Raw genomic sequence first — 22,592 nt, 5'->3', positions numbered from 1 at the left:
ATTCTTTGATAAACAGTATAAAGAAAATTTTTCTGATTACGTGCTGCCTAGCAAGTAACAGTCAGGAGAACACTTAGGGGTTTAAAAAGTGTTTCTGATGAGAAAGCAACATCATTGCTCTTTGTAGATATTTTCAGCTATTACAGATAATGGTAAGCAGTGAGACAGTTGAAAGCACCCTTAACTGGTAAAAACTATGGAGGAAAGAAGGAAGACAAAGAAAATAAACAAATGTATAAGCCATTTCATTGTGTATTAATGAACTGGAAACAAAATAGTTTATGGACAGTCACCTTAAATTCCTTTAAAGGTATAAAGTATTCTCAAAGGAGTTATTCCACAAAAGGAAAGCTAAAGAATGATGTATCTATACAAGGAACATTTCAGTGACCTATACTACCTACCAAACACAAGCTGTTCCAAGCTTAATGAAAAAAAAGCACTCTCTCAGTTTAATAACTATTAGCCTAAATTTTTTTAATTATTCAGTTAGCTCATCTTTTACTAACACATTTCATTAAACAATTTTTATATCTCTTCTAGAATGAAATTGCAATCATTCAACATAAAAGTTCTAATTCATACTTTATTTTGGAAAATCCTGAGAAACTTTAAAAAGAAATTAAAAGGCTTAATTTGTAAATTTCAATTTTAAGACATCTAAAATATTTTGTTACTCCAAGTGAGATTAAAAGGAAATGATAAGGAAAAAAAAAAAAAAAAAAAAAAGAAATAGGTGTAGAGCTGGTAGTGGCAGACAAAGTCAGTCTTCATATCTACAGCCAGACATTTCTACCCAAAATATGACCAGGCTGGTTTAGATAAGCACAGAATAAAAAAAAAAATTACATTTAGTCTGCCTAGGAATCCAAAACCAAATTAAGTACACATCACCTTGGGGAGTGGGAGGCACTGAACATCCACAACAGCATCCTCTGGCATCCACAACAGCTACTTCTGCCAGTTACCTTTCATGGGTCTAAAGCCTGCTTGTGTGACCCACCTCCATTCACTTCTTTTCAGCCTAGTTTCCCCACCAGACCAAAAAGACCCCTAATTCTTCAAGCAGAAGAGGATTCCCCTTCATATAACTGACAGCTTTGCTGAACTCTATTGCATTCTCTTAAATTGTGTCTTTTTCCAGGCCAGATAACAGCCTATTTCAGCATTGCCCCTCACAGATGACTACAGACTGCTCTCCTCTGTCCCCAAACTCCCTCTCATGCTGATTTTCACCAGGTGATTTTCACTGGCTTGCAACTCAACATCCAAGGCTTACACAGCAAGTTGTAACGTTAACTGGTTGGCTGTTTAATAGTGTTGCTCAAAATTTTCAAATATAGCACTTTATACATTGCATTCTTACCTAGGTAGTCAACAATCTTACACTAGTTCCAAGTTTCATTTATCCAGTGCGTCTTTGATATTATTTTAAGAAATTTTCTCTATTCCAATATATTTTAAATAAAATATTTTGAAAATATCAGTCCTTTGGAATGTTTTTGGTTATTATTTTTTAAATATTTTCTTTGTATTTTATTGATGTTACATAGTATTTAAAGGTTAAAGGCCATTTGTCATATAAATAGGAAGCTGGAGTTTGGCAGGGTGAGTTTTTTCTTAAGTTGGCTTATAACTCAGTTCCACATAGTTCACACAGGCTATATGTACTTTCCATTTCACTTGTTGCTTTCCTTTCTTAGCTATATCAAATGACTAAATCAAATCTAATTCCCTGTTTTCCAAAACTTTTCTCCATGCAGCTTGTTTTTAGTATCACCTCTGCAAGTTCAGAAGAGTGATCTGACATCCAAAAAGCCAACAAATTCTCATATTTCACAAGAAATCTGTCTCGTACCTTATGTGGCATATGGCCCAATTGTACACACCATTAGTGAATCTTCAGTCTACCATCTTCCTGTGATACTTCTATTACAGTTTTGAGACCTTTCAAGATGATAAAGGAAAATCACTTTCCAAGATCTTGGAGCAATTTAAACTTTCACAAATGCTATAAATCATCAGTATTAAAGAACAAATTCATTATCCGAATCAGGATTCACAATTAGGCAAGAAAATAATTTGGCTTTCTAGAGTTTTCCTGCATATCATTAGTCTTTCTGAATGGATAAAATATCTTCTGCTTGGTGTAGTTCAGTATTTTCACTTTGCTAGCTATACTTCTAGATGCAAGATCATTCCTATGAAGCCAGTATCCTAGCCAGCCCATTTGTTAAACTACAGAGCAACATTACTGTATAGCGAATTTTTAAAGAACCAAAAGAAACCAAATAATTCATTTTTTACAAGTTTGAATTTGATGGTTCCAAATCAAGAGTTTATTTAACTTTTTCTGATCTAAACACCAGATATATGTAATATAAAACCAAAACTGGAAATCCCATGGTTCACATCACAAAGTGGATCTCACAGGTGAGCAAAAACAGATATGATCCTGTGGAAGCAAAACAAATTTGCTGGGGGAGGACACACAAAAAATAGGAAAAAGGGACCTTAGGGAGACAGTGTTCAAAAACCAACCAAATAACAAACCCCAAACAAACAAAATCAAACTTAAAAAGGATGACGATGACAAGGAAAGTGGAAAATGACTGTGACAGAACCAGAGAGGAAGAGACAACCCCCAGCAGCTGAATAACACCTACTGTGTAAAGCAGGAGAGAACTTGAGGAAATGAACAGAAGCATTAGACAAAACAACTCATCCAGACAGGAACAAATCTCTCAACTAAAATAAATTAATTACAATAATAACCAACAAAGAAAACAGAGAGACAAAATTCCTAATCAGTTACAAAGTTTAAACAACAAAAATCACAAAATATTTTTCCTTTGAAGCAAACTTGAGGCAGGTCAAATGTAGCATATTTCCAACAGAGTGATAAAAAAAGATTCTAGAACTAACAAGGATCAAAATCAAATCATAACCTCGATCCTAAGGGATTCTCTAATCAAACCCTTTTCTTCGAGAGTTCATCCACATGTTAAACAAGCAGAATAGAAAAAAATGCAGATGCCTTGCTAACAGAAGAGAGAAGACAGATGGTATCATTACAGGACTGCTGAAACTCCCCAAGTGCAAAATATGACAATTGAAGAATTACAGGCCCCATGCTTAAGAAACCCACAGGAATAGTCCTAACATGGAATTAACATTAAAATTTCTTATCATATATACTGTAGACACTAGAAGCTTAAATCATAGCAAAAAACCCCACCATGGACTAACAGGAATACAGAAAGGCACTACTTAGGTTCTTGAGCTCAAAGTTCTTGAACAACATAATAGGCTCAAGGCTGGAAGTTATTCTGGGGGAGGTATGATCATGAGTTTGTCCTGTTCCTGAACTTCTCTACAAGCTTCCACTGTTATCTGCATCAGAGACAAGGAGATGAGGTATGAAATTAGATAAAAATTCAGTTTGATCCAGTAAAACTATTGTAATAAACTGTACTATGTTTTGTTAGAAAATAAATATGTATAAATAATTGTCCAGCAGAGTACAGTTCAAGAAAATTAAGTAAATCGATTATTAAAAAAAAGCAAAGAACAACAAAGTAAAAGAAAGTGTTAAATCTATCCAAAAACGCACAAGCTGAATTTATACTGTATACTAGAGTGGTATGCAAAAACACTGCTCGTTTCGAACAGGAAGCAATAAAGCTTCAACACGGCACAGCAGAGCACAGAAATACTGTTTTGGAGCTAATTAGTACTAGGTGCAGCACTCTGTTATTAAAACTAACACGGCCATCATGCTAACTTTGAAGTCACCACACAAGACTTCCTTGCAGTGCAACCCGTGCTATTCACCCCCAGGTAATCTCTACTCTCTTCCCTACTTAAAAGTGAAGGAAATGGCAATGAACTTGACCTGATTGTAACAAAGTATATGCAAACAGTTGTGCTCAGCAGTGATCTTTAGCACTGACCTTGCTAGTGCAGGCAGGGATCCAATTCCCAGGTTAGTAAAGAACCACTTCCACCTTGTTATAGAAACCAGCGTTTATTTCCCTCGCTGCTAGCTAAACTCATTGACCAACGGTAGATCAAAGTGCAAAAATCAGGAGCTAGAACTGTACAGCATAGAACTCCTATGAGAAAAATGAAAAAATATTTCCACACCAAAGAATAACAACTGAAAACTAAGGGGGGGAATCTACCAAGAGCAATGTTGACCTTGAGACCTCAAAGGACCAAAACCAAACCCACAAGAATACCAACTCTGTGTAAACAAGAAGTTGTGCATGGACAGCATGCAGATTTCCCCTCCTCTTCATAAAAGCAATTGTTCAAGTTGGACCCAAATCACGGTAGGTTGCATTAACAGCAAAAATAAACTGGGTTACACAGGATTTCAATATTCTGCTGGATGACCAAGCAAGAGAGAGAGTGAATTTAAGCTCTGTCTATAGAGAGATAATGTGAAGGCTATAACATAAGTGAAAAATGGCCATGTTGCTAAGATAAGGTCCCAGCCACCAATTTCATTGTCAAGCCTGGCCATCTGTCAGCAGAAACCTGATTTACTGCATATAATGCTGCTATAGTTGATCACTACTATACTGCTATAAAAGGTTCCTGTTTTGTTTTTTTTTTTTTTTAAGCACATCAAAAGCTACTTTCCAGCAACATAAAAGGGTTAATAAAACACTTCCTCAGAAGCCACATTTTCAGGAACCAGGCTTCAGAATGTTAAATTTTACCCAGTTTCAATGCCACTGATAGATTAAATTTCTTTATAAATAAAAACATTAAAAACAGAGAAACAAAAACCAAAGAACATAAAATGATAGTTTTCACCATATAAGTAAGGCTGCTTGCACCAAATCACAGAATATGCTGAGTTGGAAGGGAACCACAAGGATCACTGAGTCCAGCCCTTACCCCTGCACAGGACCATCCCCAAGAGGCACACCATGTACTTGAGAATATCATCCAAACGCTTCTTGAACTCTGTCAGGCTTGGTGCTGTGACCACTTCCCTGGAGAGCCTGTTTCAGTACCCAACAACCCTGTGACTGAAGAACCCTTTTCTAATATACAACCTAAACCTCCCCTGACACAACTTCAGGCCATTCCCTCTGGTCACCACAGAAAAGAGATCAGTGCCTGCCCCTTCTCTTCCCCTCATGACTAAGTTGTAGACTGCAATGAGGTCTTCCTTCAGTCTCCTCTTCTCCAGGCCGAACAGACCAAGTGACCTCAGCTGCTCCTCATACGGCTTCCCTGACGGCAGAGAGGCTCGAGACAAACTGTGCCGACCAATGTGATCAGCAAAATGTCTGTTTATTACAAAAAGGATACCCGTTATATACTGTTACTACACCGCAAGGCATGATCTTTCTCCTGCAGTATTGGCTACATGAAAGAAACATACCCTGTTGTCCAGTTCTAATTGAATTAATACAGGTGTCCAGATGAGCTGAGGACACATGTTTACCACTTGAGACTCCACCTTAACCTTGGCACAGATCCTCCTTTGTCTTAGCTTTCAGAGCCTGAAGCCATGTTAATTGCGCAGCATTTTTTACTGTTTGTGCTCAGCTATGCCAAGGCAAGGCCCTCAAAATGCAGGAGAAATCGTTCACTCAATTTTGCTCTCTCCACACGCCCCCTCATTTTGGTGGTGGACAATTGCAACAGACTTTAGAAAAGGCACTTTTAAGAAACACTCCTACAATACCACTATTCAACAAAACCATAAATAAAGCAGCCACTCTCCTTTATTTGATAACTATCTGGACATCCAAACTGTTTGCAAGAGCACTAATGACGTGAAGCATCTTTAGATAGGGGTCTGTAAGCACATAACACCTCATGGTGTAACAACTCATCTAAGAGCATCTAATCCACTCCTAGAGACCAGGACAAAAATGCCCATGTATGAGATTCATCCTTCACGTCAAATACGCACTAAGAAAAACAGCTGCAGGTACTTCCTCAGGTTAATCAAACAAATCAAATAACAGCATCTAGTAACATCAAGACTATTTTTCCCTCCAAACAACAGGCCTACACTGCAGGTGGTTTTGTCCCATAGCAAGCAAACAGGAGAAAAAACGTGTCCTGAACAGCTGCTCATTAGGTGAGCACCATTCTGCCTGCACTGCAAATGAAACAAATGTCATGTGGAAAAAAACAGTTTACAGTCATGTAATTAGACATGGTAACACAGGCATACACAAAAAAGGAGGGAAGACAAGTACAAATTACACTTGCACAGGCAATTTATTTCTGAGAGTTTATAATTTCTGATGTTCCTGGACTTTAACCTTATCATTTCTTTTAAAAAGGCTTGTTTCCAGATTATTTTTTTCATATTATACAATAACTGATAACTTTAAACAATCACCTGCTATAAAAACATCCACCCTCAAGTAATTATTTATTCTGAATGGAACACTTTACTTAAGGACACTGGGAGAATACTCTATCAGAACAGACCAAAGCAAACATAAACTGAATAGGACCTTGCAGTAAATATTATGAAGCAGCGTGAATTTATTGCAAGTTTACCTGATACTCGTTGGGCCAGAAAGTGCTGACAGCCAACTCCGCTCGAAGCCAGTCTTTGCCAGTGGAGCCTGTGACGTTCCAGATGGGATTAGCCAGTGGCCCTTTGTTCACCCTAACCAGGATGTTCAGAGTGCCTGGGTTTGCTCCATTCTTGCTGTACAGAAGGTAGCTGAAATCGATGCAGTGAGTATCATTTTCCTTCATTGTTGGAAGCTGAAGTCTAGTCTTTTCTCCAGGGTCATGATCTGAGGAAATCACTATCATATACGATCCTAGGAAAGGGGGGAGTGGGAAAGGGGGAAAAAAAAACAAAACACAAAAAAAAGTAAAGATAAATGCTAAGAAACTGATTCTTCACAGTGAAAAAGGAAAAAATGCATAGGTTTTCATATCTCAGAAATCTCAAAATGTAAGTAGCATGAAATTCAGCAAGCTATAAAATGGCTAGAAACATCATTGAAGCAGTAACTAGAGAAGACATCCCATATCTCTGAGGACCTACCCCAAAAAAAGGGCAGACTTGAATTTTAAATACATTAGCAATGGAAATAGCTGACTTAGGACAACAAGTCAAATCTGTTTTGAAAACTTTGGTTTACTGCTCCATTTGCCAATGGATTTGAGGGGATAACAGAAGTTTCTACAGCTGGAAGAGAGTCCATCTTGTAAATGTGTATTACAAGTATACATAAGACAAAACAAGCTGTGCCTGCCTAGCTGTAAAGGCAGGAAGTGGAAATCATATGTTTTAACAGATTATACAGGCTATACTGATGAAACAGTCTGTCCTGCTGTTCTGCAGAATGGATGATAAAGACAGGCTCCCATCTAACCTAGTCCAGAGCTGCTTCATTTCTTCAAGAGTGACAACTCCATATCAGGTACTATTTAGTGAATGAACCCCACAGAAAAAAGGCTGATAGATGGAGCATGCCAGGAAAACCTTTGCAACCAAGTGAGAGAACCCAACTCAGCATACAATCTGAATCATCGCTACAGGAAAGCTTCCTAACCTAAATTTACCTACCCATCTGCTTAATGATTTCAGAACCTTCATGTTGACAGATTTTCCTTATACTTTCAGTCCTGAAGGGCATCACAATAAAGAGCCTTTCCTCCTGAAGAAGGTTCAGATTAAACTCATCAAAAATACAGTCAAAAATTAACCTAAATTTAAAAAAGTAATAGATTTGTGAACATTTGCCCAAATGAGTAGCCTCACAGAAGTCTTGGAACTATGTATATACACAACCTTGCTCCCTCCTCAGTCATCTACCTACTCCAAGAAAATTAGAAGCCTATGCCAAAGTAAACTATACAGAAAAATTATACCTTTGAAAAACATACAAAATATGTTCTTACACCTTTTATAGGAAAGTCATTCTTTACTTGTAAAGAAGTACTATAGGATTGAAAGAGTTAGGGGTTTTTTCCTATTTATGTACAATTGTAATATCTTAATATTAATTAATAATTATTTTAGTGTAAAATCTTCATAATATCTTAAGATATTATTGGACTTGGCAGAAACATGAAGTATAAACAAGGGAAATGCTCATAATCTCATTAATTCCCAAGATAAGGTAACTCTGAGATTTGCAATGAGAGTTTTGGGCAAATCTTACAGCTAACTATTCACAGTGGTGCTTCAGGCTGGAGCAGGGGAACAGGGTGAGGAGCAGCAGAGACCAAGTGTGATGGACTGACTGCAGCTCCCAGTCCCCATCCCCTTGTGGTGTAAATTTGGCTAAATTTTCCCTAAAATGAGTCTGTTTTGCCTGTGACAGCAAATGATTTAGAAAAGAAGTGATCTCCATGTCTTTGTCTCAACCCACGAGCTTGTCAACCTCATTTACCCTCCTCGTGCTGTTGAGGAACTGAGCAAAACAGGTAGGATGGGGATCTGGCCAAGGTCAACACACCACAGTTGCCATAAAGGTAAAGAGCAGCAGTTAGACAGTGTTAGCTAACACTAATACTAGGTGTTTCATTACACCCCAGTAGAGACAGGGTCTGTGATTTTTTTTTCCATTGTTACTGGCCTAATAGATCAAGCACAAGCAGATGTAAAACACTATATACACCTACTTCCCTTGCAAACAAGAAAGAAAAAAAGCCAACTAACCTGTATTCTGTTGCCACCAAGATTTTACAAGGAAAAAGTCAATGCAAGTGAGATGCTTAATTAAATCCAAAAATAGTAAAAAATAAAAAATTAAATTAAATAAAAAAAAAAAAACAAAAACAAAAACAAAAACAACAAAAAAATATATTTGGGGCAATGAAGAAAGAAAAACTTAAATTTCTTTACAGCACCATCCAAAGATGGAATTCATCCTTTCTGTCTTGTAAGAAGAAAAAAATGAACTTCTTTGATGTTAAGATGAAAAGTATTCAAAGTCATAATTTATGCCTGGACAAAGAACCACTGCTGTTAGATATTCCTTTCACTGTCTATTTTTCAACATGCTTAAGCATGATGCCTTTAGTTACTCTGGCAGCAGTGCAGTTACGAAATGCATCACAGCGCATCAGTAACATTTTTCTTGAAAGTGTTTGACAGCGATGTTGCTTCACCCTTTTTTCAGTAATTATCAGATAAAAGTCTTCTCCATCCTTGCGAGTTTGCAGTCTTTAAAATTCATAAAATATGCTCCCTTCCCCCAAGAAACTTGCGTTAATTTTTCCTACTTAAATATAGTTTAAATTTCTCCAAATCAAACTCCATACTTTCATTTTAGCTTCTAAGTGTCTTCTATTCATTTGCTAGTTAATAGCTCCTAATCTTATTCCTGATGTAAAAGGTCAATCCAACTCTCTCCTGCACAGAAGGGAAACACAGCAAGAAACAGATAAATGGCACTGCCTCCTAAGTATTTACCAAGTTAATGCAAAGAATTCAGCTTTAGTATCTGACTTTCAGGAAGATTTTTATGCCTATATACCACTTAATAAATGAACTCGCTAAAAGGCATCTACACAGATATGGAATAAGAGACACCAGACTTTTCCTTAGCCACATTATTAAACATACCTCTATATACCTCACAGCTCCTACTGTCTTTTATTTATTTTGATATGCATTGCATTTGAGGTCCTACCTCAGTGGCAAGGACAGATTATTTCAGAATAAATTAATTCCTTAACTAATAAATTGTGAAAAGTCTTAGTTTTTATTCGCTATTGAAAACCAAGCTCTCTTATCATCTAGCATTTAATTGCAGGTAAGAAATCATGTTAAGATTAAAAAAATAAATTCCTTAAATAAAATAAAACATGCCTACTGTAAGGTACCGATGTGACAGATCAGTTTCCCGATCAAATTATTTTCTCTCACTTCCTTGATTCCTGAAAAATGGGCTTCTGTTTGAGGTGTGAAACTTTTAATTTTCAGCAGGCTGGTCTTCGGCCAAATCCTGCAAATCTTCTTAACTCCAAACAAGTACTAACCATCAAACCATCTCCATTTTGATGGAACACTGTGGTAACTTCTCTGTCTACAAATGTGATCCTTTAATTACTAGGACTTTCACTTTCTGTTGGGGAAAAAAAAGTTCAGAATGTTATAAATTTTATATGCAACTAGATTTATGGGTACAAAAATGGAGTCAATTTTCAATTGTGGTTCTCTGATGGGGGAGAAAAGACCCAACTAATATACACCCACTGTAATAGAGAGTAATGTGAAGATGCTAAAATAGATTCACAGAGAAAGATCAGGTAAAAAGAAGCCTTTACCATAAAGTTAAAAGAAGGGGTTGTCTTTACTTCATGGCAATGTCAATGACATGAGATGGAGAGTCAAGGCACTTACATGCATTATCCTAATGCTCAGGACTATGTGACCTTTTTTTTTTTTAATAATGAGTGAGTAACATTATAGTCCCCGATTATGTTTCAGGCAACCTTTATGAGAGACTACAGGCAATGAACAGACACTAAAATGCAGAAAAAGGCTTGTAACATGAAGTAGACTAAAAATCAGTTGAGAAGAAATTTAGAAACATCTCTATTAATTCACAGAAAACTTATATTTCAGACACAATAATATTTATGCCTATTTTGGTCTTCAAAGATTGCCTTCCCTGTAACAATTTGAGGGGGTCTTTTATATATATTTCTGTAATTTGCAAGAAGGGAAGAAGTAAAGGCTAACGATAAAAAGTCAAAAGCTATTCATTTTTTGTTCTTGCAGGAAGGATACTATTTAAAAAAAAAAAAAATCAATGAATAAATTAAATATGCTCCAGGTAAACTTTCATCTGCTTGGGTTTAATAAAACCTCAAACCATTATAACCTTCTCTTCCTCCTTCTCCTTCCATTACCCAACACACAGCAAATGACTGCCACCTTAGGACAAAAAACAGAAAAAAAAATAAAGAATTTATAATTTTAATGCCCCTCACCATCAGTTAAGGAGCGTATCTAGAACTATATGTTAGTTTTTTATAATCCCACTTAAGATACATTACTTGATACACATGCAAAATATTCAATGTTATACCCTGATTTTGCCTGTTTTCATTTTAAAAAATTCAACAATAATATTATTAGTGTAACAACTAATTTTTTTTAGATGGCTACAACTCAGAGTCACCTTTCCACTTATTTCACTTGCTAACAGTATCATTCCCTACACAAGGCTCTAATTGTTGAAGGCTTGTTTCTATTTCTTTACAGACTGCTAAAATGTAAGGGTCGGGGTTGGGAATATCAGGATCAGCAATTTCAGCTTCACTGACTAGCTCTCTGCCACAGCACCACAACACAAATGTAAAAGTCAAGATAAGACTCTGAATTTACTACAAAGATTAAAAATAACAAAAAACCACACAATACAGACAGAGGAAATTTTTCTGGAGAACGCAAATCTTTTTGGTTTTTTTCTACTTCCAACAGAGAATGTAAATTATTAAATGAACCAACCCAAAACAGGTTATTAAGCTACATCATATAAATAACAGCAGAGTACTCATTCAAACAGAAACTCAGTGTCATGGACTGCAACAGCTCATCAAGTCATCAATTTCACACCAACAACGCACACAAGAATAAGTGTCCTGCCCTCCAGACTATACTTGTTGATGCCAAAAGTCCTGCCCTACAGTAAGGTCATGTAACTGGGACTCCCCCATTAACCACACCCACAGAGGTCAAGCAACAGGAAGACAACTTGACAAGACAGCACAACCTAAGACTGATCTGGGCAAGGCAAATAAAAGCAGCATCAACTCAGCCATAGAATTAATATCATGAGCTACTACAACACTTTACCAGTATTTACATCTATGATACTACTGGCACAATACTAATATCACTCATGACTCGTACAATTCCATAAGAACAAAAAATGTTTGCCAATTAAAAGGGGGAAAAAAGAGAAAGGAAAAAAAAAAAACGTTTCCAAGGTATGAAGCATTTGGAACACAGTTTATGATGAAGTTTTGTCTAAAAATTGTTCCTTGGGCTAGAAGCAGTTACAAAAGTTTTATTCTCCTTATCAACATTTTACATATGAATAAATCTGAAATATATACTCTTTGGAAGTGTTTGAATTGATAGTTTTCTCATACATAATACCAGCATCCTGTGGATTTGTTTGTACTGATGCAGAGAAAATAGATCATGATGACATACCAGTTTCTGAGGTATGATAATTTAAGTCTTTTCACCCTGTTTTTTCTTGTGATGGACCTTTAGCTAATACACAGACTATAAGCACTTCAAAATCTGAGACAGAAAAATGTCAGCAACTGAAATTTACAATGCAAGCTTGTAGCGTCTGTACAAAAGAGCATTCATCTTGTGATGTGCTCCTTTGAACGATCTCTTCCACCAAAGTATACAGAAAATGACATTTGATACGGTGCATCAGGCAAGCTTATGAAAGGACAGTGTTACTGAACAGAAAGCTGCATTTAAGTAACCAAAAGGCACATGGAATAGTTTCATATTTTTTTAGGAATTAAACGAGGTACTCTGTCGTGAATTTTTAACATCATCCTCCATGAATGGATGGCTAAGATGAAAGTAACAACAGCTCTGAATTGTCTGAATTTCTGCTGTAAACCCATAAATATCCCATGGATGGTGGCCTGGTGACTGCAGGATGCTTCTCAGTCACCCAGGGGCAAAATTTCCAAGAAACTTCCAACTCTAGATTAATAAAAAGTCAGTATGAAGCTATCCAATTGGGATACCATTTACACTTGCACAGCCTAAAGCCTGTCAGATGTCCCAGTGAGCAGCTGCTCCCAGAGTAGCAGCTAACGCTACCAAACCTCAAGGCACTACTGCACCTCCTGGGAAAAATTCAGTCCCATGAACATATTGACACCTACAAGCACTTGCAGTAACTTCACTGTATGAAAAAGAAAAGAGTTTAAATCCATTTTGTTTCACCATTCCTGTAAACTGATATTACTTGGCTGGATAAGATGAGTAGTAATGCACAGAAGTTTCCCTGTGTGTTAGTTGTGTTCTATTCATTTTTGTGCAGACCCTCCAGGATGGAAGACCAATGTTGGCCATTCTGTGCCCACTTATAAGTGGACACAGGTCTACAGTGCCACCATATCACCATACTACTGAATATTCAGCATTTAGATTTTTCAAATGCTGATAAAAGAGACACTTTACTAAGAGGGTTACGAGAAATCAAATGGAAATCAAATTATCTATTTCTGTGGAGTATTATTTATTTGGAATGAAATTAAAGTGAAATATGAAAATATTAAAAGTATCTGAAGGCAGATACCTTACAGAAAATGTCAGTGCTGAGTACTAGCTTAAGTCTTTGGTGTGTCGTGCGTTTGCTGTGGTGCACAAAAACAAGTCCACAGAGAATTCACAAATTTCAGCCAAGGTGAAAGCTTATTGCCACTAGAATTCATAGGACTTTTGCTCCTGCTGCGTCCTCCTCCATCTGTGCTCATCAGATCCTTGCAAAGCAACACACAAATCCAGTAATAAATGACCTAAATCTCCTTTACTCTCCTCTTGAGAGAGGCAAGGGGACAGAAAAGTTCAATTTCTTCCCAGGTGAGGGAAATGAACTGACTCCTGGAGAAGCCAAACAAGAACCAGAGCCATGTCAAGGTAAGAGAGGAAACCGAAGCCACAGTACATAGATAGACAAGGGGTATTTTTCTGCATTAAAAAAAAAAAAATAAAAGTAACTTCTCTCAAGTAGCTTGAAAGTATTTAGAGAAAGGCAGCTCAAAAAATATCTTTAGGATTATTTTTTTCTTCATTGTCAACTAAAAAATACACTGCAAGTTTTCTAGGGTTTTTTCCCTTCCTAAGTACTAAACAGTATTTAGATTTTAAATGAATGGGAAAATATTATTTTTGAAGCTGCATTCATACTCAGTGTTTTTAACACACTAATCATTCTTCTAAAAGGAACAATATTAAATGTGCGCTGAGAGGATACTTACTCCTATCAGCTTACGACACTGAAACTGAAAACAAAAATGGAACTGGTCATTCCCTGGATAAGCATCTGACAGCAGAACAATCTTCTGAGAATACTGCTCACAGGGATCCCCAACAGTTAAATAAAAGCTCATTACCATATGTGACAGCAGATTACAACTGCTATTACAGATCTTTCTAAAGAGAAAATTAAATATCCTATATTTCTGGAAAGTAGTCTTAGAATTTATTTAAAGCATGGGAGGCTCATAAAATATTTTTGCTAGTTTTTTTTTCAGGGTGTTGGGTTTTTTTGGTAACAGGAAGAATATTCATTTATTTATTTTTGATCACTTTTCCTTAGCACCAAATAACAATTTTTCCTGTTATGAAATCATTTTTTTCCTAGAACACTGCTTTATGCAACAGAAAACTGAAGAATCATGTTTTATTTTCAAGTTTTATTGCTTTTACAGGTGTAGGATAGGACCTACACTTAAGATGCTGTATAACCCTTGATTAAATGCACAACAAGAATTAAGAACCAACTGCTGGTAAGAGTTGCCATTGATAAGAATTTTGAAAAACGATATAGAACAATAGTTAAATAATGGAAAAAATCCTCACTCTATGCATTCACAAGATAGATTTAGTAGCAAATTGTTTGCTGTTCTTCATAATATCACTCTGAAGTACATATCTTACTTTGTAGGCATTCGCACTCCAGTTGAGAATAACCAGAAGTCAGGCCTTTACCAATACAACTGTAGTACTCTTTAGTAAACTCAAGTACTTGCTTAAGTACTTAAGGGAAAAAAGCTGAAAACCTTATTAAGTTCCAAGGAAGTCTTCCATCTGTCTTCACACCATCAAATACATATGGTTATGAGTATTTGCAAAATAAAATCTTAGGCAATTTTTCAAGCATGTTACATTAACACGTAAAGTGAGGAATTTTACATAGATAGAAAGGAAGAGGCTAAAAAAAGGGACATCTACAAACAGCTACTTCTAGAATTTATTTTGATTTTCCAGTTCCGATGGTGATGTTGATCTCGCAAGCGTAAACAGTCCTATAATGCATATTGCTATGATTACTATAATAAATAATTCAACAACACCTACAGAGAACAGTCAAAATCCACGAATTGTACATATCCAAAAAATTGAGGAATCCTATGCAAGAATATGGGGATTCATAATCCACCATATTAAATACCACAGAAACAAAATTAAAAACCCTAAATACATGTTGCACACCAGAAAAAATTCATACGGACAATAAAAATAACAAAGATAGACAAAAAGCCGGCCAAAAAACAGTTGAAACATTTGTTTGATACCGTAGGAAGGCTTACAAAATACATTAAAACCTTGCTCTTCTAGACGCTGGAGCTCACAGTTAAAACAGACACATGGGTTTTATGGTGTGTGACAACTCTCGTCACGCTTCACCTCTTGCTAACAGTCCTCCCTTCCCCAGACATCAACTACTCTTCTCTCCCAAATACTTAAACCGATTAGCATTAATACATTACATCCAGAGTAATGGTTACAACCTATACGTAGTTTGATGTCTGCTACATCTCCATCAGGCATGATGGAAATTAGAATGCCTGAGAGGTCATCATATTTTCCATCCAAATTAGTCGTTTGAAAATAAATTGATAAATAAATAAATAAGCTCTCCTTAAAAACCCTTGCCTCTCAAATTGTATTAGCAGCTCAACTGGTTTTGCACTCTAGTACACACCATCTTTCTTCTACAGGGAAATACTTTTGAGATGGATGGAAACAACCCTATCTATTATAAAAACCACTCATGCTAGCATACTAGCATTTTTTATAGTGTTTTCAAAGAAATAATTGGGCTCAGTGTCCAGCAAGTGGAGGAACAGCAAGGAAAAAGACTGCATCATAGAAACTAGGACTGCTGTTTCAGACAAAACTTGAAGTTCACCAGTTATTAATGGAGTTTTAGTAATTTTTCTTGTTGTTTTGGGGATTTTTGTTTTCATCTCAGAAAGCATCTCAGTTTATGAAGATTCGCATCTTTCCTCTTGACACCACGCTTTCCAATTAATAAAAATTTGAAACAGCTTTTTGCTTCCAAATAGCTAGTTCATATATGCTAATGCTATTTAAATCCTTCTTTATTTTGACTACTGAAGTTCATAATGTCAACAAAACACTAAGAATACTTATCCAAGTCTGTAAAACATTCCCCCACCTGCATGAGATTACCAGCTAATTCTTGGCACCAACTAATGCGATTCACCTAAACTTCTGAAAAATACAAAACTGATAAATGTACTAAAATATGTATTATATGAAGGATGAGAACCTAGTCTCCATTTCAGACAATTTGTGAACTTTTAACACTAATATTCATTAGTCTAACAATGCACTTAATTATTAGAACTGGGAATTGAACTCACGTTCCAAAGATAATTTCTTTGCAATTTTCTTCTGTGATTTATTTCACACTTCTGTTCTCTTTAATGACACAGTATAGATATCAGAGTACCAAGTCATCCAAGAAGCTATTTTATTTTCTTTTTTAAACTGCACGTAAGCTTTTAAATAAAATTTTGGGGCTTTTTTTTCTTCCGAAGGGAATGTATAATTTATCCTGAACTAAGAGTATAATTTCAGTCTCAAACTTTTCTTTCAAAATTAGAATTTACCAAAACCAGAAAAGAAAACTGAAGTCATTAACAACTATAAATCATAATACTGCCTTCAAATAATCCAAATGTTCATATAAGATACTCAAGAATCAAGTGGCATCTCAGAAAATGAAGAGAGATTAATCTTACAGTATTGTCTTCTAACACTAAAATTTTCTAATAAAAATCTCTGTGAAGGGAATATCAAACAAATTGAGAAAACAAGCACAGCTGTTAATCATGACATAGTTACTAAAAAAAGGTTTTTTTAAAAAATTCAAATATTTATTTCCTTCAATGTTTTACCAGCAACCCTCCTGAGACTGACTAAGGGCTAAGCAGAATCTTCCCTACACACAATGGAAATGCACAACAGATAGGGAAAGAAAAAGAATTTAGACTCTTTCCAACAGAAATAGATAAAAATAGGCAATGGAGTCTGTGTATTGTCAGCCGACGTGTTCCTTTCTCACATACAGAAGACAGAACTGTTCCTGGCATTTATGCACATAGAAACACTTCAGGAGGAAAGACTGTGACAGTAGATAGCAGAACACTTACAACTCTGTTAAGAGGCAGTTATTAAGCACTCAATTCCAGAATTCAATTAACATTTTATCTAATCGTCAACCTGAAATCTCACAGTAATTTAAGATTATTACTGCTTAACCTATCACCAGCCAACATGAAGTCTAGGTTACCACCTTTTTTGCACCAGTCTTTAACTTTCTGAAAATTTCCCTTTCCTTTTTCTCTCTTGTAGAAAAGACAGTCCTAATATTCTTCAGTTTTTGCACAGAGAAAACGCTGCTATCTAGCCCTCTGTCATTTCTGTCGCTTTCTTCTGAGCTTTCCAAGAACAGACATTCTCCTTCCACACTCCAAACTGAAGTGCCTATTCTTCTAACTGCACTAAGAAAAAACAAAAATATAATTTAATGTGTATTTATATAGAACATCCTATACAAAGCAATTACAACATCTGCCTTTTCTGTAACAGCATAAAAGGCCTGCACAGTTTCACCAAATCATTTCTTCTTCATTGTTTTTCAATTCCTCTTGATTACTCCAATGCATCATAATAATTTTGGAACCCCAGATTACCCTGAAATAGGCTCAGAGGCTTAGTAACCTGGATAACCTCAGCCAGCCAAAGAACATTTGTTATTCCACAATCCACAGCACTAATGAAAACTAAGAATGACTGGACACTACGAGTGCTTTCCAAGTAGCTTTTCACCTACTGGGAAGCTGTTTCAGTTTCATCAATATGTTTCTTCCCTAAGCTTAATGAACCAAGCATCACAGGTTAAGAACACGTGGTATCTACTGCTTCACTATCTTCTCCTTATATATTTAGAGAAATACATTTACACTTCATTAAATAATATAAAACTTACTTCTTGTTACTATTCAGTAGCTACACCTTAGCTCACTGCCATATTAAATATACTGTCAAGAGGTGGTTAAGAAGCTGAAGATCATCAGTTCTGGTGGACAGAAGACACTTCATTTCGACATCTACCCATAAGATGCCCAGGTCAGCAGCAAGAGCAGCTATTCCCTGGCCTGTGGGGACACCTGCCCCCAGGGCACTCAGGGGTAACTCCATCCAGGGCCATCCAGCCTCTTGGCATCCTCGAGCCCTGTGTGTCACCTCCACAGCTCCAAGACATAGCCCTTTCCCATGCACCTTGATTTTTTTTCAGTTTAAGATGTTGGGAGTGGGAAAGGGCATGGAGGGGACCACAGTCCAGCAGCTTCTGCCATACAATGTCAAGGCTATTAATGCCTACCTCAGGCTAGACTTTTGGAAGGAGAAGACATGCTGAAACATTGGTGGACAACATAAGGCAGGAACTGGAAGACAGCACAGCCCCCATGCTGCCAGCCAAGCAGTGCCCAGAACTGCACCCCAAGGTCTTGGGTATAACACAGGCCAGCACTGAGAGGCTGCACAATCCCTGCTGCAACATGAGGGAATGAATGACAAGATCAGTCAGTAAACATATGAGGCTTTCTTTAGGTGCATCTTCTCGTCTACAGATGGTGGTGTGCAAGTGAAGAAATCCACAGCTCTGGGATATGTTTACCCCTGTTAAAGTAAAGTTACCTGTGACACAGCTACTTCCATGTTGAGTGTTAATTCATCAAGAAAAAATTAGAGACTAACAACATAAATTAGTTACGTGTATTCTTATAGTTAGAGAGGAATCAACTGTTTGGGTTAGGGGGTTTGTTTGGTTTCCTGGTTTTGGGAAAGCTGCTAGTAACCGAGTGCATGACAGCAGACAGAGGCAAGGTGGAAAAGAATTCCATTAACTATCAATGCAAGGTGTTCTAACTCTATACAACTGCAGTCTCACATTCCCTTATCCAGTGTTCTCATTATTACATAAGAGACACATAAACACATAAATAAATAGATTAAATAGATTCATGGACCCACAGGAAGCAGGCTGCTTCATCTGAATAAAAGCAAAACAACAAAAAAATTAAATACTTTCAAAAGCTGAAAATAATTTTTAAAGTCTATCTATACAACCAATAAAATACATTCATTTCTTTTAATACCAGGTACTAATTACCATTTCAGTTGTAAATTTACTAAGAAACTTATCAGAATAAAAATAATACATTGAGAGATGCAAGATATATTTTGAAATAAGCACTTTTTTTCCTTTAATATAATCAAGTATTTTTGTAATATGCAACACACCAAGGGTGAGGCAAGGCTTGAAGCAACCATACGGCTCAGTCATTTAGCAAAACAGGAAACAAGGCAGTGCAGGTGGCTATGGAAGCATTCAGTGATGTTTAATTTTAATGAACTAATTTGAACAATGTGTGATAAAATCAGCATACAAAATGATGCATATTGCTAGAACTATCAAGAGAAATGCCTTCCTCCTGCAAGGCTCAATCGTTCTGCACAAAAGGCACCTTCAGAGGTTGTGAGTGTACAGGGATACGGTAAGACAAAGCCAAGAGAAGCAAATGAAAGCATACATCAAATACACGTAATATTTACACCTATGTAATGCCAGACACCTGTAGCCTATCTAAAACAATTACTCCAAACTTTGTCCTTAATTTTACGTTTCTCTTTTGCCAGAACTTAGTCAGTTCTGTGCGTCTCATAGCAACGAATTGTCACAGTTTATTTTTGTAATTTATGTTCTCAGAACAAATTAATTTTTGCAAATTAGCATTTGCTTGAGAATGCTAACACTTCCATAGTACATGGATGAATCAATAGTTTCCATGAAAAGGGGATAATAATGTTATCTAAACCATGCTACTGAAGTTCAAAATCACAGATAGGTATAACTTTTGGGAAGTAAAGCTACCAACAGACCATAATTTTTAATATCTGCCACAACTTCTCCTTTAATTCAAAGGTCAGCAAGCACATTTACTACTCTGAGTGATCAGTGCCTTACTGTCTTTATAAGGCACAATTACTTGGACAGCTATTTATCATTTCTAACAATTAAAAACATTGCTCTTGTCTTCAAAGAAGCAAAGGTTATAAAGTTTCACTGCCAGTCAAAGCCTTAAAAATTCGATTACTTACTCCAAACTGATAGGGGCATCACACTGGTATGAAAAGAGGATTCTATACTGATAAATCATAACACTATTTGAAAGTGTCATGCTGCCATACAGACTCACTTTAAGCAACATACTGGAAAATTTCCACTCGATATATAACAGTGAGATATATAACAATGCTCTTAATTTTAAACTGAACACACACAAACCTGTGGTACACAAAGTAATGAAAAGCACTGGAGTAATCCTGCATCACCTCCAAACGTAGTTGTCCCATTGGATTCAACAGAAGCCACCTTCACCTTTCATGAATCATTTTGGGTGCTGTATAATTAAGCTGGAGAAGGAACAAGACAATAACATACACACCTAGACACAATTAAATCATCAGACTCTTCAACATTGCTCTGAATTATTTCTGAGTTAGCCAAAAGACAAATTAAATACTACACAGTTCTCTGCTAGGTTTATTAATTTCTACTTGGGACTACCCATCACTAAGAGATATGTAGGTAAAAACATTCTTCTTCAAATTTAAACTCTAGCTAGTTCACAATCCTATGGCAAGAACCTTATTGCCCAGGAAAAAAACAAATAAAAGGGTGGGAGGAAATTTTTAAAACTCAACAAAGAGCAAACTTAGTAGAAGCTAACATATAAATATGGATTTCATCACCCTGAAAGTCCTCCTAAAAAAAAAAAATCACATCAAAGATGCTGGTGAAAAGTATCACAAAACCAGATGGAACAGCAGAAACAAAAATTAACATAAATAAGTGAAAGGAAAGCATAGCTAGAAAAGAAAAAAACACCAAAACAACTTAAAAAAAACCCCAGCAACAACAACAAAACCACCACACACATACTTGTTAAAAGACAACCATGGGGCTGTAAAAAGGTTAACAACTGAGTTCTAAAGGATCAGCTCTAGAATATATCACAGTACAAAAGAGCAGTAATATCCTGCAAGACTGCTTGTAATACAAGGCTGGGAGACATCTCAAAGTATTGGAGACCAAGAGCATTACAAACAAAGAAGGGGTATCAAATGCAAGGAGAGTAAGGGGTAAAATACAGTTGTAAAACATGAAATGACAGAAATTAAAGACTTTAGATGTAAGACTCTGATAGCTGAAAAGACAAAGAAGCAGGAGGAGAGTGGTTCAAGAGACAAATAGGTATAGGTCAAATAGTGCTAAGCAGTGTACAACATGACCAAGTCCAGCTACACAGTATGGCTGGTTGAAAGATGATGCTACATGATCCTGAAGTCCTCTTAATAACTAAATGATTTTGTACATTAAACCTGGGGAGGATTTTTTCCCAAAGTAACACACCCTTGGAATATTATTTCGAGAGTTCCAGGATATACTTTTCTTATATACAGATCTTGCCCACATTTAGAAAGCAAAAATCTTACACTTTTAGGCTATCAGCTGAAGAACAAGATTGCTGTTAGCAAATATCTGGCAATATAATCTTTCAGTAGATAGCATCAATTTAGTGATTTCAATACATCTAAGGCCAGTATGTGCCTCACACAAATCTATCTCTATTAAGTGAATAAGCAATAAGAACAAAGTACTTTAGGGTTTTGTTCCACATAAGTAGGTACACAAGCAACAGAGAAGACTAAACTGGGAACAACTCTTCCAGTCCTTGTCTGTGGATAGCTAGATAGTTAGGCCTCCAAACTACAAAAAACTTCAAATATTTTGTGAGCAATGAAAATAGCCTTAAAAAACCCAAACAAATCCTGCACTCAGGGCTCTCCTCGATCTTCCCCAAGAAAGGACTGAATGGAGGAGAATGCACACATTGAGATGCATGCGGGCTTTTTTGAAGCTCTGTCCCTCTCCGAGTCTTTGCAGAAAAGCTGTGGAAGTAACTACTAGAGGGCTGCCAAGCCTGCTTTCAAATATCTCATTTGGAGATTTTCTTCTTTATTATCTTTTTTCTGATGTGCTTGCTCAGGTACAAACAAGCAAAGTCTGTAATATTCCTGTAAATTTATTTGAGAGGCTAATGTGCAACTGAAAAATTGTATTACTTATTCCACTTCTAGCTCCATATTATGAAGAAAAAAACCCATATATTCTTCTGTCTTTCATATTAATTGATGTTATAACATATTTCTTAAAAGGGTTTGGCTATGGTGAGGCACTGGAACAGACTGCCCAGAGAAGCTGAGGATGCCCCACCCTTGGAAGTGTTCAAGGCCAGTTTGGATGGGGCTTTGGGCAACCTGGTTTAGTAGAAGGTGTCCTTGCCCATGGCAAGGGGTTGGAACTAGATGATCTTTAAGATCCCTTTCAACCCAAACCATTCTATCATTCTATTATTCTTTAGAGAACATAAAAATGAATGATAGTATAGATATTTTTTAAAGGACTAGGGGAGGTATAAAGGGT

General features: G+C 36.4%; 1 protein-coding gene across 21 annotated transcripts in view; it reads right to left on the bottom strand.

The window, feature by feature from the left end:
- Positions 1-22,592, bottom strand: part of PTPRK (protein tyrosine phosphatase receptor type K) — a 397,365-nt gene that overhangs the window by 259,214 nt on the left and 115,559 nt on the right. For all 21 annotated transcript variants that reach the window (XM_064649552.1, XM_064649534.1, XM_064649536.1 and 18 more), the window contains one exon: positions 6,541-6,812. In XM_064649552.1, coding sequence (XP_064505622.1) covers positions 6,541-6,812 — 272 coding nt within the window. The remainder of the gene's footprint in view (positions 1-6,540; positions 6,813-22,592) is intronic.

This window comes from Pseudopipra pipra, chromosome 3, assembly GCF_036250125.1.
Source record: "Pseudopipra pipra isolate bDixPip1 chromosome 3, bDixPip1.hap1, whole genome shotgun sequence".
Lineage (NCBI taxonomy): Eukaryota > Metazoa > Chordata > Aves > Passeriformes > Pipridae > Pseudopipra > Pseudopipra pipra.
The sequence above is the reverse complement of the archived record's forward strand: the minus strand, read 5'-3'. Positions and strand labels throughout refer to the sequence as shown.